The 17,228-nt window shown below is 49.4% G+C and overlaps 1 protein-coding gene across 1 annotated transcript in view; it reads left to right on the forward strand.

Annotated features, from left to right (window-relative positions):
• LOC144683229 (lumican) overlaps nt 1-17,228 on the forward strand; it is a 52,009-nt gene that overhangs the window by 18,094 nt on the left and 16,687 nt on the right. Inside the window, exon 3 of the mRNA XM_078546186.1 lies at nt 3,745-4,062. Within this exon, the coding sequence (XP_078402312.1) occupies nt 3,745-4,062 (318 nt within the window). The remainder of the gene's footprint in view (nt 1-3,744; nt 4,063-17,228) is intronic.

The following is a 17,228-nucleotide window of genomic DNA, read 5'->3' on the forward strand; positions in this document are numbered from 1 at the left end:
GTGTGAATGAGTGTGAGTGAGTGTGAGTGTGAGTGAGTGTGAGTGTGAACGAGTGCCGGTGTGAGTGAGTGTGAGTGTGAACGAGTGCCGGTGTGAGTGAGTGTGAGTGTGAATGAGTGCCGGTGTGAGTGAGTGTGAGTGTGAGTGTGAGTGAGTGTGAGTGTGAATGAGTGCCGGTGTGAGTGAGTGTGAGTGAGTGTGAGTGTGAATGAGTGCCGGTGTGAGTGAGTGTGAGTGAGTGTGAGTGTGAATGAGTGCCAGTGTGAGTGAGTGTGAGTGTGAGTGAGTGTGAGTGTGAGTGAGTGCCGGTGTGAGTGAGTGTGAGTGAGTGTGAGTGTGAATGAGTGCCAGTGTGAGTGAGTGTGAGTGTGAATGAGTGCCGGTGTGAGTGAGTGTGAGTGTGAATGAGTGCCGGTGTGAGTGAGTGTGAGTGTGAGTGAGTGTGAATGTGAGTGAGTGTGAGTGTGAATGAGTGCCGGTGTGAGTGAGTGTGAGTGTGAGTGAGTGTGAGTGTGAACGAGTGCCGGTGTGAGTGAGTGTGAGTGTGAATGAGTGCCGGTGTGAGTGAGTGTGAGTGTGAATGAGTGCCGGTGTGAGTGAGTGTGAGTGTGAGTGAGTGTGAGTGTGAGTGAGTGTGAGTGTGAATGAGTGCCGGTGTGAGTGTGAGTGAGTGTGAGTGTGAATGAGTGCCGGTGTGAGTGAGTGTGAGTGTGAGTGAGTGTGAGTGTGAACGAGTGCCGGTGTGAGTGAGTGAGAGTGTGAATGAGTGCTGGTGTGAGTGAGTGTGAGTGTGAATGAGTGTGAATGAGTGTGAGTGTGAATGAGTGTGAATGAGTGTGAGTGAGTGTGAGTGTGAATGAGTGCCGGTGTGAGTGAGTGTGAGTGTGAGTGAGTGCCGGTGTGAGTGAGTGTGAGTGTGAGTGTGAGTGAGTGTGAGTGTGAGTGTGAGTGTGAGTGAGTGTGAGTGTGAGTGAGTGCCGGTGTGAGTGAGTGTGAGTGTGAGTGAGTGTGAGTGTGAGTGTGAATGAGTGCCGGTGTGAGTGAGTGTGAGTGTGAGTGAGTGTGAGTGTGAGTGTGAATGAGTGCCGGTGTGAGTGAGTGTGAGTGTGAGTAAGTGTGAGTGTGAGTGAGTGTGAGTGAGTGTGAGTGTGAGTGAGTGTGAGTGAGTGTGAGTGTGAGTGAGTGCCGGTGTGAGTGAGTGTGAGTGTGAGTGAGTGTGAGTGTGAGTGTGAATGAGTGCCGGTGTGAGTGAGTGTGAGTGTGAGTGAGTGTGGGTGTGAGTGTGAGTGTGAATGAGTGCCGGTGTGAGTGTGAGTGAGTGTGAGTGTGAGTGTGAGTGAGTGTGAGTGAGTGTGAGTGTGAGTAAGTGTGAGTGTGAGTGAGTGTGAGTGTGAGTGAGTGTGAGTGTGAGTAAGTGTGAGTGTGAGTGAGTGTGAGTGAGTGTGAGTGTGAGTGAGTGTGAGTGTGTGCCACCAGAGGTGAATACAAGGTCAGTGTTAGTTAAACCCAACTCCTTGGGCTGAATTTTGGCCCCCGTCAGGGGGGGTCGTGCGGGGGCAGGTGGGAGCAGCGTGAACCCGATCGGGTACGCGCCGCCATTTTATGTGGGCGCTGCCATTTTATGTGGCCGGGCCAATTAAGGCCCGGCCAGCGTGCTGCTCGCCCGGAAGTGCTGTGCACTCCCTGTGTGGGTGGGGAGGATTCCCTGAGCCGGGAATGTGCTCTCTCACACATGCGCACGACAGAGGTGCCTCGGGGAGATTCGTTTAAGTTTAAAATTTCTAAATAAAGTATTTGAAAACTTTTAAAATGTGTCCCCTCATGTGAAATTGTCACATGAGCTGGGACATGTCCATTAATTTTTTCAAAACATTTAATTTAATTAACGAACCCCTCATGAAACCTCATCCCGCCCGCCCGTGGATGAGGTTCCATGAAAAACGCTAAGGCCGCCTGGGCTCTTCGCCTTACAGTTGGACAGGCGGCTCATTTACTTGTTTAAATTAATTTTTAACAGCCTTTAACAGGCCTTTGACAGTTCGGGCGGGCGCGCAGCCGAGTCGGCTATGTGCCGGCTGAACTAAAAATCTAAATGATGCGCGGTGACGTCAGCGCGCCCGCCCGATGTCACCGCGTGTCATTTTACACATGGGCGAGCAGGCCCCGCCCCCACACGCCGACCAGAGAATTCAGCCCCTTAGCTCGGTCCTGGCCCCCTCCCCTTCCCTGGTGACCAGAACCTGGGGCCTAGTCTGTCTCTCTCTCCCTCTCTCTCCCTCTAGCCCTGTTTCTTAAGCAAAAGGCAGGAAAGCTTTTATTAGTTAGCCCAGCTGATTGGCACTTTTTAATGTTCATTTTTATTTATTAATCATTTTCATAAATTATCAGTTTGTTGTTTTGACATTGATTTTATTTTGCTCAGCAAATTGTTGATGTTTTCTTCATACCTTAACTCTTTGTTTTGAAATTCATGTTTAATGTGTTAAACGGATCTCAGGCAGCTGTTGCTCGGTTTCTTGCTGAAGGGAAATGAGAGGCTCACAAGCATCTGATTGATTTTTGGGGGGGTGGCAAAAGGGGTTATTTTAGCTTCATTAGAAACAGGAAGTGTTCAAAATGCTCAGCAGATCTGGTGGCATCTGTGCAGAGCAAAACAGAGCTCAGTGATCCTTGGTCAGAACTTGCGAAGATCATGGACTTGAAGCATTGACTCTGTTTCCCTCTCCGGAGTTGCTGCCTGGCCTGTTGAGTATTTCCAGCATTTTCTGTTTATATTTCAGATTTCCAGCATCTGCAGTTTTTTGCTTTCTTACTGCATGCAAAATGCTGGGCATTTGTAAGTTTGGTTAGTTTCAGTTTCAAATGAGAAAATATGTATCTCTCAATGCAAAGTGTAATTTTTCTGATAACAAAGCCTATTTGTGTGGGTAGAAATGCCACAATATTGCAGGTGAATTAGTTGGCGCTAATTTACTGGAGGATTTGAACATTTTTAAACTTGGAAGTGAAAGCAGGAGTCATGCGCCAATAGAATATGTCACTGTTAGGCCAAGATATTCTTATTTGTACATAGGATTGTTGTTTGAGGCGCTTGTGAAGTTCAAGTCTTGAATGTTGCTATCCAGATATTGTATAGGGCCAGGGTCAGAGATGCAGAGCTGGTTGTGTAGCATGCATGGCCAAGTTGTATGTAACTGTCTGACAAAGTCATGGTTGTAAAATGTATCATACTGAAACCTAAGCTTTTGGTGTGTTTTATAATGGAGGCATAGAGTACAAAAGCCAAGAAGTTTTGGTAAACCTATACAAAACAATTTGATCCCACTGTGACTATGGTCCCCAATTCTGGGCACCCAAAGGATGTGAAAGGGAAGTTTACGGGGGTGGGGTGTGGGTGGAGGGGGGTAGGAATAGGGGGCCCAATACAAGGGAAGCAGCAGGGCTCATGATTTCTCTCCCTGGCCCTGCAGCTAAGCTAGCCCTGCTACCTGTGGATACCTGGAGACCAACTGTAAAATTCCTGTTGGCCTCCATTAATAGGCCTCAATAGGCCTTTAACTGCCTCATTTGGTTACCTGCTGAAATTCCATGCCTGTCTGCCAAGTCTTTAGCCATTACAGTTATGCACAATTGTCTAGATTCCATTATGTTATCACAATCCATCGGATGAGTGAAGTAAGATTTATGGAGCAATATGTTCAAATTTAAACAGTAATTAATATATTTCCTTTTCTACCATCACAGGATTGAAGTCTATTATACATCTGGATTTGAGTTATAATCAGCTGTCTGTGTTCCCCAAGAATCTTCCAATTACAATCCAGCAATTCTACTGCACCAACAATTTTTTCGAGACCCTTGCGGAAGATTGCTTTGCACAGTTTCAACAACTCCTTTACTTGCAGCTGAGTCATAACAAGTTAACCACCGAGGGTCTGGCCCCAAATAGTTTCAACATCTCCACCCTGATTGAACTGGGTCTGTCTCATAACAATTTCACCTCCGTTCCACACGTCCATAAAAACCTTCAATATCTCTACATGGAAGCCAATCAAATTAATGGTAAGAAACCTTAGCCCGTTGCAAAATTCCTCTACATTTCCTTGCACCGCCACCACTCTCATTTCGGAAGAAGTTCAGCAAAAGCTATTTGCTTTTGGCAAAAGCCTGTTTCCAGTAAATTAAATGTAAAAATTCTTTACCCTGCTTTTCAGTATCTGCACAATCCGGTCCCAATTTATTTTTGCAACCTTATTCTGCCTCTCGATCTGGTCAACGTAGCAAGGTATTTGCGACCTTGATCTATTGTCTGGAATCCTCCCCATATTCCTCCACCTTTCCATTTCTAATCTTGACCTTTAAAAATATCCCCAACCACCTTTTTTGAATAAGCTTTGCAATCCCCCTTTCAAATCTCCCCCTCCATAGCTCAGTGCCTATTGCCTTGCTCCCTGTTAAGCACCCAACAGGGAATTCACAAGAAACCTCTTCACCCAGGGAGTGGTTAAACAGTGGAGCTTGCTGCTGCCAGGCATATTGGAGGTGAATAGTGTAGATGAATTTAAGGGGAAAGCTAGATAAACGCAAACAGGAGAAAAGAATAGAAGTATAAGGGTTAGATGAAGAAGGGTGGTAGGAGGCTTGTGTGGAGCATAAACACTGGCACAGACATGTTGGGCCAAATGGCTTGTTACTTTCTTGTAAATAATGTGTATTAACCTTGGTTCTTTCCTGAGTACTCCTGGTCCCAATGCCAATTTCTACAGATAAGCGAACCCTTCAACAAAGGTAGAAGACATCAAAGAGAAACAAATCCTGGGTAACACATATTCTCCATACATAACACACATACTCAATGCCCAAAATACTTGTGAGAGATCCAAATAAATTATGCGTATATATGTATGTATGTATATATATGTATGTATATGTATATATATATGTGTATATATATAAAATACATACACACATGTATATAATCTATATATATGCATATACACATATACATATAATATATATATATAAATATAATATATCACTCCAGGAATGAGGAACTTTAGTTACGAGAATAGATTGGAGAAGCTAGGGCTGTTTATCATGGAGAGGATTGTGGAGATTTGATCGATGTATTCAAAATCATGAGGGGTCTGGACAGAGTAGATGGGGAGAAACTGTCCCTCTTGCCTGACAGGTCGAGAAGCAGAGGATACCGATTCAAGGTGATTAGCAGAAAAAAATAACAGTGACGTGAGGAAAACCTTCTTTACATAGCAAGTGGCTAGGATCTGGAATGCACTGCCTGAGTGTGTGGTGGAGGCAGGTTCAATCGAGGTTTTTCAAAAGAGAGTTGGATAATTATCTGAAGAGAAAAACGTTGCAGGACTGCAGGGAAAAGGCGGGAGAGTGGGGCTAGACAAGTTGATCTTGCAGAAAACTGGACAGGACATGCTGGGCTGAATGGCCTCCTTCTGTGCTGTAACCATTCAACAATGATATGATAATACTAGATCTAGAATTCTAATTTAAATTACTTTCATCAAAGATTAAAATAATTTGCCCATATGAAGTAAGTATTAGCCAATTTTCCCACTTAGAAAGATGCTGGGTGGGCAAACAGATAGTGACCATGTTTACATCAGCATTAGTGGTTGAGGAGAAGATGGGTTCTCCCCGCAGCATATGTTGGTGTTTGTGGCATTTGAGTAGTCTGGGGGCAACCTGCAGGGGAGGCAGCTAGACACATACTCAGAACTCCAACACATGTCTTATTGATGGTGATGAGATGGTGGAAGGGGAGCCTCAAGGTGTCGTGGCCAAGAGCCATCTGCTGGCCTCGGTGCCACACCTAGTTGCGCCTCCTTGCCATGGGCGCTAAGACCCGTGTGTTATTGAAAGTGACGGACACCGAATGTGTTCAAGGTGTCCGTTGGGGGAGGGGGTTGGGAGCAGCCGGACTATCTTCTGGGGACTGATCACCAGTAGTGTGAACAGGAGCCGCTGGGGGCCTCAGATGGGCCACTGTGGTTGGGGTGCGGGGTGCGCGTGCAGAGTACATGAGTGATCAGCCCCAATAAATCCTCTTCTATGTTCTGCAGGTAAAAACAGAGCACAATAGCCGGGAGCGGCAGCGGACTGGTGGTGGACACACCGTGCTGCAGCACCTCACCACCTATGAGGAACAGGCCATGGAGCTGGGGAGGAGGCAGGCGGCCAGGTTGGCAGGTGTCGGCGAGGCTGGGGTGCAGCGGCCAGGTATTTGAGGGCCACAGTCCCATCAATTCTGTCTCCCCACCATCCAAAACACTGATGGTTGCTGCAATCATTAATGCAGCAACACTGCTCATTCACAGACTGATACAGTCAGACGTGTGGGTCATACACAAAGGTCCCTTGGCCCCTTGAGGATGTGCGTCTCCAGCACCTTCCAAAGTCGCCTTATCCCATTTGTGACCACTATCCCCATGGCCTAACATGCCATGGCATCGCTGCTGCACAGCCAAATACATATTGCATCTTAGGAGGGTTTGTACCTCCACCACCCTTTCAGCCAGTGTGTCCCACATTACTCTGTCCAAAAGATCCTCAACACCTCACCTGTCCAACTCATAGCACTCAACTTAAATAAATACCACCACGTTAGTCATCCCTGCGCCAAGGGGAAATGTTGCCTTCTGTCGACCCAGTCTATGCCCCTCATAACGGTATGAAGGTCAATAATATGACCTGTCAATCTCCTGTGATCCACGGCAAATGCCGCAAGTGTTTGCAATGTTTCCTCATCACTCCAACTCTCCAGGTCAGCATGCATCCAGGTCAGGAACCTCTGCACTCTCCCCACTCCAATGCCATCACTCCCATGAAGCACAGGTCACATCTGAACACAGAAGTGTAGCTGTGGCCTCGACAGCATTTTCTGCAATTGCAACATGACCTCCCTTTTCCTACATTCTATTCCTCGGCTAATAAAGGCAAGTCTGGCTTCGACCTTGTTAAACGCCTTATGTTGCTGTTCTGCTACCTTAACAGGTCTGCCCAGCAAAGTCCCGGTAATTGTCCTGACTTCCCACAGTCCCACCATTACTCATGTATTCCTGTACCTTGTCTGTCTTGCCCAAGTGCTTAACCTCACACTTATCCACATAACATTCCATGTGGCATTCCTGAGGCCATCTGACCAGCCTGTCTGTATGCGCGTGTAATGTTTGGGCCTCCTCTTGTCTATTTACCACCCCACCAATGTTCATCTCCTTAGGTTCTTGAAGGTCGAGCGCATTATGAGGCTGGGGGGGGAAGGGATGAAAGGTGTTACTGACTGAACGCTAACTGACGCACTGTCCTTGTTGTTAATTTCAGCATCACCACCGCATGGCCGCCCCCAACACTCCCAGAGCCCCCTCCACACCTGAGGGCCAAGACTTGCAACTTGCGTCACACCAATTTAGCCAGCCAGGCACCAGCGCAGTGACTACCACATCGGTGGGGATTATAACGTCAGCTATTCTCCCAGGGCACAGTGGAGAGGGCACTTCACAATCGCTGGAGGAGATGGCACGGACAGAGAGTGCCGATGGCGCCAGCAGCCGGAGGGCTGCAGGGGACCAGGCACATGCTGAGTCCAGCAGTGATGATGTGTCTCTGGAGATGTCAGCCATGCAGCAGCTGTAGGACAAGTGGCAGGATGCGCAGGAGCATCTGGCCGGGTTGCATGAGGGTGTGCTTCAGTTGGTCTCTGTGGTGGAGGAGTCCAGGCAGAGTGTCAGTGATGGCATGAACCTCAGGACAGAGCTTCAGGCTTCCTTCACTGAGAGATTGGCGACTCTCATGGAGAGGGGGTTCGATCAGATGGAGAATCTTCTGACTGGGTTACGCTCTGACCTGCAAGCCCTCACAGCGGTAACGGCCACAGGTGGTCATTTCCAATGTGGGAAATGTTCTGGGCACCAAGTGTCGCCACTCGGTGCCCATCCATCTGCGGTGAGCAGGGAGGTCCAATGTGACCTCACGTTGGCGCAGCAGCTGCCTGTCGTCTCTGTGAGCTCCTCTCAGGGCGCTCCAGATGAGGGCAACAGCTCCTCCACCCCTCTGCCAGTGACCGTTGCATCCGTTGAGGCTGTGACAACTGGGGAGATGCCAGTTCTGGAACTGGCCACTCCCTCCCAGGCGGGGCCAGCACAGGCTCCACAGGCCAGAGGACGTCCGCCAAGGTCATCGAGGCCAACAGGACAGCAGAGTCAGCAGGCTGGCTCACAAGCCACTCCGAGCAATGGGGCAGCACCAAGACGTAGCACCTGGAAACGTAAGCATAAGGCACGTTAGGCACTCCACGGGTTTGTCACTGGTGATTTTGTGTTGGCCTTAGAATAGGGAACAATATACTTATGTACGTCAGAGCGACGTTTGTGTTTTATGTTGGACATAATAAAGTCCACTTTTCTGACCATGGCTGAGGGTGTTTCCTTTGTGCTGCATTTGTCTGTTTCACAGACATCTCATGAGTGTTTGAGTGGACATTGATGTTTCTGTACTAAGCCCTTAGTTGCAGCTGATGAGGTGGAAGGTGTAGCCCCTAAGTGCCACGTGTGGAAGTTCCAGGCAATGCTGGTCCTGCTGATCCATGTGTGTGGAGCTAGCTGAAGGTTCATTGGATTAAATTGTCCCGGGTGTCCCTGCCTCCTTGTTGTAGTAGTGGGTCGGCGTGCTGCCCCTCATCATCGCCTTGTGCTTCCTCATCCTCTGAGCCACTGCTGGATTCATCATGTGCAGCCGCATCCACTGTGTCAAGGTCTTCATCGTCCACTGCATCCCCCCTTTCCAGCGCAAGATTGTGGAGAGTGCAGCATGCTACCACTATCGCAGAGACACGATCTGGGGGGTACTGGAGTGCGCCCCCTGAGCGGTCCAGGCATCAGAAGTGCATCTTGAGAAGACCAATGGCTCTCTCCACCACAGCCCTTGTGGTGCCCTGGATCCTATTGTACCCCTGCTCAGCTTCTGTTCTTGGATGGCGGAGAGGCGTCATGAGCCACCTTCTGAGAGGATAGCCCTTGTCACCCAGCAGCCATCCATCCAGCCGGGCTGGAGCACTGAAGAGCCCCGGCACCTGGGAGTGTCTGAGGATGTAGGCATCATGGGAGCTGCCTGGGTACCTTGCACAGACTTGTAGAATCAGCATCCTGTGATCACACACTATCTGCACGTTCATGGAGTGGAAGCCCTTCCTGTTGACGAAGGCACCGGGTTCACCTGCTGGTGCCTTGATGGCCACATGTGTACAGTCTATAGCACCCTGGACACGGGGGAAGCCAGCAATGGCTGCGAAGCCTCTGGCTCGTTGTGTCTGGCTGGCCTGGTCCCAGCGGAAGTGGATGAAGGTCGATGCCCGTCTGAACAGAGCGTCTGTAACCTGCTTGACACAAGTGTGGACAGCTGATTGGGAGATACCACAAAGATCACCCACCGAGCCCTGGAAAGAGCCAGAGGCTTAGAGGTTGAGGGCAGCTGTGAGCATCAGAGCCACTGGCATGGGGTGTCCACCCACACAGTTAGGGGAGATCTCAGGGCCAATCATCTGACAGATATAGTTGACTGTCTCCCTTGACAGTCGGAGTCTCCTTTGGCACTGCACCTCAGTCATATTGAGGTAACTGCTTCGCCGCCTGTATACCCTGGCAGCAGGATAGTGGTGTCTTCTGCGGCCCCTTCCACCTTGGACAACCTCTTGGCCCTGCGCCCCTTGTGCCTGTGCCTGGCCTCCCAAAGGTGGCTCCCCTGGAGGCTGATTGTCCACTCCTGGCCTCCTCCTTATTCTGTCCCTCCCTTCCTCCTCAGAGGAGCTGCCTCCAGTGGAGATGTTAGAACCCATACCCAGGCTAAATGGAGGCCTCCGGAAAGCTGTAGGCCCGATAAAGATTCCTGTCTGCGGAGAGCTGAGCTGAAGCTTCAAAATACAGAGAAAGCTATTGGAAATCGATCTGAACTGGTAACAATCACACAGGCAAGTTTAAAACACTTTCTGCATTAAATACTTCACATAAAACATGAACAACCCCTCTGAGCCCACATATCCCGCCTGTGGATGAGGTTTGTTAAAAAGTCACTTACCCGTCCGCCCGTTGTGCCCGTGCGCCGAGCCGAAGATCACACGGGCTCCTTAAAATCGGCTTCAGTTGCCTAGTTAATGGCCTTAACAAGGCCTTTAATTAATGGGGTGTGTGCGTCGCGCTGCATGGTGCCCGCCCACCCACCTAAACATCGCGATGCCGCGCGCTGAACTCGGGGCGCTCGTGCGACATTTTACCGCTGACGTGTGGGCTCCGCCACCCACCTCGTCATCCAGAAAATTCAACCCATTGTTTTGAACAAGCTCATATAAACATTCACCCATTGTAGCTTCCAGTTCAGTCAATAAGAAAGCTTCCTGTCAGCACTGAATGAAGTCAGTTTATAGGATATTCTGATGTGCAACAGCTGTCAACTTTACTCTGGATGTTACACTTTGGACTCTCTACCAACCCATTAATCTGTGTTCTCAGCAATGAACCAGCTTCTGTAAGGGGACTGACGCCCAGAGTTTCCTCACTATATTGTGGGATTTATGGGTGGATAGGGGCTGACAATGAGCACAAGTCCATGTTATTTTGTTTACTTTGCCCGAACCTATCCTCCAATCAGTGGGAGGGAGTTTGATAATAAGTCATAGACCTGAAAAGTTAACTTTATCTCTTGCACCCCAGATGCTGCCAGTCCCACTAACTGTTTTCAGTATTTTCAGCCTTTACTTCAGATTTCCAGCATTTTTGTTTTTGTCTTAATATTTGTGAGGTGAACAAGAAATCAACATTAGATTCAGTCAAAAGTAACGTCCTGTAACGTGGCTGCTGTGTTTCCACAGTCGAGGAGTTAAAATAAAACAGAAAATGAGAAACTGAAAATCTGACATATAATGATGCAGTAACAGGATGGAACAGCACAGAGTCATTAAATATTAATATTCATCGAAGACAATACCAAGAGGGTTAAATTAGTTATAACTTTCCCCTTTGGCAAAGGCGATTGGACTTGATTCAAGCAAACTGGGCTAACACAGCAAAGCAAATTGCAAGCTCAGGTTACTTACACACATCTAGGTCATGCTGAATATATTAGTGATTTATCCCTTCGTATGAGGTGGGTCTCCAACAAGATCACATCAATGTCCAAAGAGTTTCACCAAGTTATATTTGGTATCCACTTAGCTAAATAATAAAAAAACTTAACATGATATATTTTATGAACTCAAGGCATTGCAAGCCATTTTAAAACCAATGAAGAATAAAAGACCCGGCTTGGAATGTTATGTATTGGGAATATTATCAGAAGTGAGCTCAGGCCAGTACAGCTAATATGGTATGGAAATTGTCATTGAAGAGAGCGCTGATTGCCAAGGTAGTGCAGCGAGGCAAATATCATGTTTTTGGTTCTGCTAAAGCAGGCTGTCTCTTTGTCTGGTCATTCAGCCAGATTGTGGCAACCAGTGATGGACTTTGTATAATCACTGGCCCAAATGACCCTTCAGCTGTCCCAAGTGAAGATTTGATCAGTACAATATAAAGTCACAAACCATTAATCTGGAGTTGAGCTGTATTATGTCGTGCAGAGAATTGTACAGCACCAGCAGCCTTTAGGATATAATCCAGAATCATTTCAAACAGATCAGTAAAAAATCAGCACAGCACCAAGTCTTCTTCAGGCAGCAATAACTCTTCCAATTTAGTTCTAATAGAAATAAAAGAGAAACCTTATGTTGGAAATCTGAAGTGAGAACTGAAGATGCTGAAAATGCAAAGTTTGTCAGTTAGTATATGAAAGAAGAACATCTTGCATTTATACGACATTTTCACTACTTCAAGATGTTCCAAAATGCTTCACAGACAATGAATCACTTCTGATGTGTCATCACTTTGCAATAAGGATAAAGCCAATTTTCATAGAACAGAGCCCCATAAGCATCAGTTAGATAAATATTCAGATAATCTGTTAAATAATGCCATTTGAGGGATTGACATGTTGGTTTAGCATCTCATCCAACAGATAGCATCTCAGAGCGTGCTGCACTCCTGCAGTATTGCATTGAAGCCTAGGTTATATGCTCAAGTCTCTGGAGTGTGCAAACTTCTGACTCAAAGGCTTGAGGTAATCAAAGATAAATTTCATTCCAGCATGCTCTGCTTCTAATTCCAATTCAGTATGGATTGCTTTGAAATTTTGAAGTGAATACAAGGGGGTGAGTTTTCCAACTCTGGGCCATTTGTGAGGCACCTCGCCCACAGTTAGCACATGCCAGAAAATTGCAGGGGTTCTACCCGTGCTCTGCCCTCCATTTGGATGATAAATGGAAGGCAACAGAGCATCAATTTTCTTGGACCAGCCAACACAGGCAAGTTACCTGAAAGTTGTCACAAACTCTGAAAATTTAGACAAAACTATAAAGAGAAAATGTAAAATGACAAAAATAAAAGTAAAACAGAGAAGGAGAAAGGTACCAAGGCACAAAATATTTCTTCAACCACACTTTTGTCCGAAGGTTATTTTATAAAATTATCTCTGCATTCAGCAATTTAAAATTCATACACATGCCAGTTGTGCCTTTCCCCTGCCATTGACCCCTTCCCCAGGGCAGAATTTTCTGTGCCCGCTGGCATCAGGCGTGTTCGGCAACATGAACAGATAGTATGGCGAGAAGGCCAGAAATCGGTTTCGCGACGTCACAAAACCAGTTGGTGATGGTCCGCTCAGCCCGTTGATGGTGGGCTGCGTTTCTGCCATCGGACACCGGGAACCCCATTGTAAAAGGTTTGTATATCATTGTAAGGCCATCCCACCAGAATCATCCCCCACCCAGGATCGTCCGCCCACATCGGCGTGATTGCACGGCCAAAGTGTTTCACAACAGCATGTAAACGGCATGCACGTGACAGGCTGCACTTTGAAGGGAACGCGGAGGTGAGTGCACAGTAACGTTGCGTCACCTGTTGGACTTCAAGGTTGAGGTGCATTGCTGGAGGGGGTGAGGTGGGGGGGAGGTGACTTGGGGGTGAAGTGACTTTGGGGTGGGGGCAAGTGCTGTCCTGTGGTTGAAGTACGTGCGGAGTGGGGCGGGGGAAGGACGCATTAGGGAAACAATGTATAAAGTGACCATTCCTCTGTAGCTGAGACAGTTCAGATGCAACCACATTGACATGTGCGGAGTGCAGTCTCTAGCTCATCTGCCCACTCAAGCAACGCAGAGGCATCAAAGTGTCACCAAGTGCTCCAGAGCTTTTCACCTCTCGGACACAGACTGCAAACTAATGAGAGTTTTAGTGGACTGCAGCACTATTGGACGTCTGCACACATTGTACAATCTCCTCGCTAAACCTGGCCATGGGGCAGTCACTGGTGGAGGTGCTCACAGCCCATGGCAATGTCTTCATCCCATTTGGACCAGTCTCCCCCACTGTTCAAGCCAACAGTGCAGCCTTGCAGTGTGGGTTAGGAGAATGCCTGTGCCTGAGCTGAGAGCACAGCCTGCAGTCCAATGGGCAAAGCTGCTGCCAATCGGTCAGGTGGAGTGGGGCGGAGGTGGCTGGGGTTTCGGGCAGCCATGCAGTGCACTAATCTCTGGCCATCCAAGTTGTGGCCAGCACTCTCCAGGATGCGTTCAGGGCCTTCAGGCTTAACCAATGGAGGTTTTCAGTACACCCATGCTAACACATGCGTCTTTGTCTTTCATCCTGCAGGAGGAGTACTTCAGGCGCATGGAGCCTGGGGAACTAGCTGTTTGCCTCGTGGCCTAAAGAGAGCGAAGACAATGGAGAAGAGAGTGACTGAAGCTCCTGGCTGCGCAGGGGGAGGAGCAGCAGCCTCAGGAAGAAGGGGTGGCTGGGGCTCCCAAACACGGCACCCAAGACCAGCAGCGAGTCATCGCAGGCCGGCATCTAGCTAGACCCAGGGTCTATAGACACCGCCTTTCAATCCTGCAGATGACCGAGAACCAGTATCGCTGAAGACTGCACCTGTCTAGGGAACTGATCAGTCATATCTGCCAGCTGCTGCAGGACTTGGCGCCACAGGGACATGGAGGGCACCCACTGCCAGTGGCCGTGAAAGTGACAGTGATGCATTATTTTTACACCAGTGGCTCCTTTCAGGACTCCATGGGTGACCTCTGTGGGATATCACAAGCCTCCACCCACAAATGCATCCATGAGGTCACGGAAGCCATCTTCTCCATGGCAACATAACTTTGTGCATTTCGCCTGGGACCAAAAGAGCCAGGATGCAAGAGCGACAGGATTCGCCCAGATCTCAGGTTTCTCACAGGTGCAAGGTTCGATCAACTGCACTCATGAGGCGCTCAGATCTCCATCGCAACACGTGGCCAATGATGTCATCCTCAAGGACTTCCATTCGCTGAATGTGCAGCTGGTGTTCGACCCCCACAAACGCATCCAGCAGGTCTGCGCTCAGTTTCCAGGGAGTGTCCATGACTCCTACATTCTCAGCTGGTCACAGATCCCTGACATCTTCCAGGATCCACAGAGGCTGCAGGGTTGGCTCCTCGAGGACAAGTGTGACCCACAGAGGCCATGGCTGATGACACCTGTGCAGTGGCCTCAGACTGCAGCAGAGTGACGCTATAATGAGGCTCATGCTGCAGCTCACAACTTGGTGGGGCAAACCATCGGGATGCTGAAGATGAGGTTCCGGTGGCTGGACCAGTCTGGTGGAGCCTATAATACAGTCCACAGAGGGTGTCACACATCATCATCACCTGCTGCACCCTTTACAACCTGGTGCTGCGATGGGGAGAGGAGCTGGCTGAGGAGGAGATGCTGGAGCTGGAGGTCTCCTCCGATGCGGAGGATGTCAATTGTGATGAGGGTGAGGAGGTCCTTGAAGGCGACGATGATGGCGATGAGGCCCTCGCACTGACCAGACAAGGCAAGCGTACTCGTGAAGCCCTCACAGCTGCTAGATTTGTGGAGGATGATGACGAGATGCAGTGAGGAGACACAGTAGATCCTCACATTGCATCTGTGAATGTTTGACTCCAGTCTGGCACACATACCCTCTGTGAGAATGCTCCTGTCAATATCACTCGATATTGACTAATATTCGCTCGATTGCAGGAGGGTGATGATGACATGCAGTGAGGACACCATAGATCTTCACATAGTCTCTGAGAATGTCTGACTCCTGTCTGACCGAGGGAAGCTCGTGTGCGCTCTGTGATCAGGGTCATATCATAGAGACGCAGCCATGAAACTTTAAAAGCACCTGATCCTTTGTCCGCCTTCAGTACCTGAGCCCTTCAGGAGCTGGGGCACAGCGTCACTAGTCACAGATGCTGGTGTGATGGGGGCCAGCCCCACCTCAAAGGTGCTGAGAGCACAGAGAGAATGAGGGAACTCTGTGACACTTGCCCACCACATTCTGGCAGCAATGACCAGCACCGTCGAGGTGCAGGCATCAGTAATGTGTCCAGGGAGTGTGAGGCTGGACCATCACATTGGTCTGAAGGCTGCACAGACACAGGGAAGAGGCCCTGGACTGAGACACCTGCCTTTATCTTGTGCAGAAAGGTTTCACATCTGAGTGGCACGAACACTGTTCATCAGAACAAGGAACCATAGGCAGGGAGACATTCTTGGGAGTTTATTGACAATAGCGAACATGATGTACAAGTGATTAACACCCGTGCTCAGGCTGTGCAACTACATCCTCTTAACCTTCCCAACCCTGCCGCTACGTCTTGGTGCTGCCCGGACATCCACAGCAGAGGTGGAGGCAGCCTGCTGACTGCTATGTGATGACCTTGATGGGCGTCCTCTGGAGGGCTGAAACCTCCGGCCTGCTTTCAGGATCCTGCTGTGTGGCAGTGGCACCTCCTCAGCCTGTGAAGCTGGAGCTCTTGAGGTCACAGGAAGAGGAGAGTTGGATAGGCCGGACACACCCAGAGTCACCTAGATGTATGACCCCAGGGGGGACACCTGCTGATCCTCCTCCATATGGGTGCTTGATGGACCCTGGCTGACCCATTGGGCAGAAGGGGTAGCTGGAGTGAGATCGAGCTGTCCTGCACCCCTCTCGTGTACACACTGCTGGAGGCCAACTATGGCATCAGCGATATTGAGCCAGCTGGAGCACAGCAGTGCAGGAGCAACTTCCTGGACTAAGGTCTCCATGGCGGCCGCCATCCTACCAGTGTTGACCTCGGTGCGTGCAATGCCAGTGCTATCACCTCAGTCTGAAGACGTCGGACTCCTCTATCCTGCCTTGCAATCTGAGGAGTGCAGCAGACATCCCTTCCTGATGTTCCCGAGATTGTCTTTGCAGCTCCAGTAACTGTGACATGACCGAGTCCAGAGGCTCCTCATCTGACTCGGGCTCAGCAAATTTCTGACTTCCAGCAGCTCCTCCGAGTGTCGGGGACCTGGGAAGTCCCTGCTGCCTCCGCCTGCTGTGGATCAGACAGTGCGATGTGCTCACCAGATTGTGATCTCGAGGCTACTCTAAAGCTCGGTCCCACCGAGGTGTGTGTCTCTGCGCTGGTGGAGGGTGTGGGTGACGCTGTGACGGGACTTCAAGGAGGGTGCCTCCAGATTCCTCTTCAGAGGTTTCTTTGGGGCTTGATTGGAGGCTCTGGGTCATGGACTCTGTCGGCTGTTTGGCAGATGTACCTGTGAAAGCGAGGAGAGATAATTAGTGCCTGGCAGTGGCCTGTGAAACAGGACACATCACTCACAGCATGATTGTCTGATGGATGTTGCACTGCTGGATCCTCACTTGGCTGAGCACTGCTGACCTCACCATCAGCACAGGAACAGTCCAGAACCTCACCAGCCAGCTGGATGGCTCAGTTTTCAAAGTCCATGAGGGCCTTAGTTTCAGGCCCTCTGGTCTGCAACCTCTCCCTCTTGTTGTGTACCAGCTTGTCCTGCATGAAGATGGAGAGAGTGTAAGCAGGATGCCTGCCAGGCCAGATGATAAGTATACCTGGCCTGTGTGTGGGTGAGTGGTCCCATGGACGGGATGAGGACAATGAATGTGCGTGAGAGAGAGTGAATGGTGATGTCCCTTGAACTGGCAGTGAGTGAGGGCCCTGTGGATGTGTGATGGGTTTGTGAGTGTGAGAGTTGAAGGTGATGAGAAGAATGACTTACCCTAGCAGAATGAAGGAGATCACTTATCTCCCTATGGCACTGGGT

The sequence above is a fragment of the Cetorhinus maximus genome, chromosome 8 (genome assembly GCF_964194155.1).
Source record: "Cetorhinus maximus chromosome 8, sCetMax3.hap1.1, whole genome shotgun sequence".
NCBI classification, from domain to species: Eukaryota; Metazoa; Chordata; class Chondrichthyes; order Lamniformes; family Cetorhinidae; genus Cetorhinus; species Cetorhinus maximus.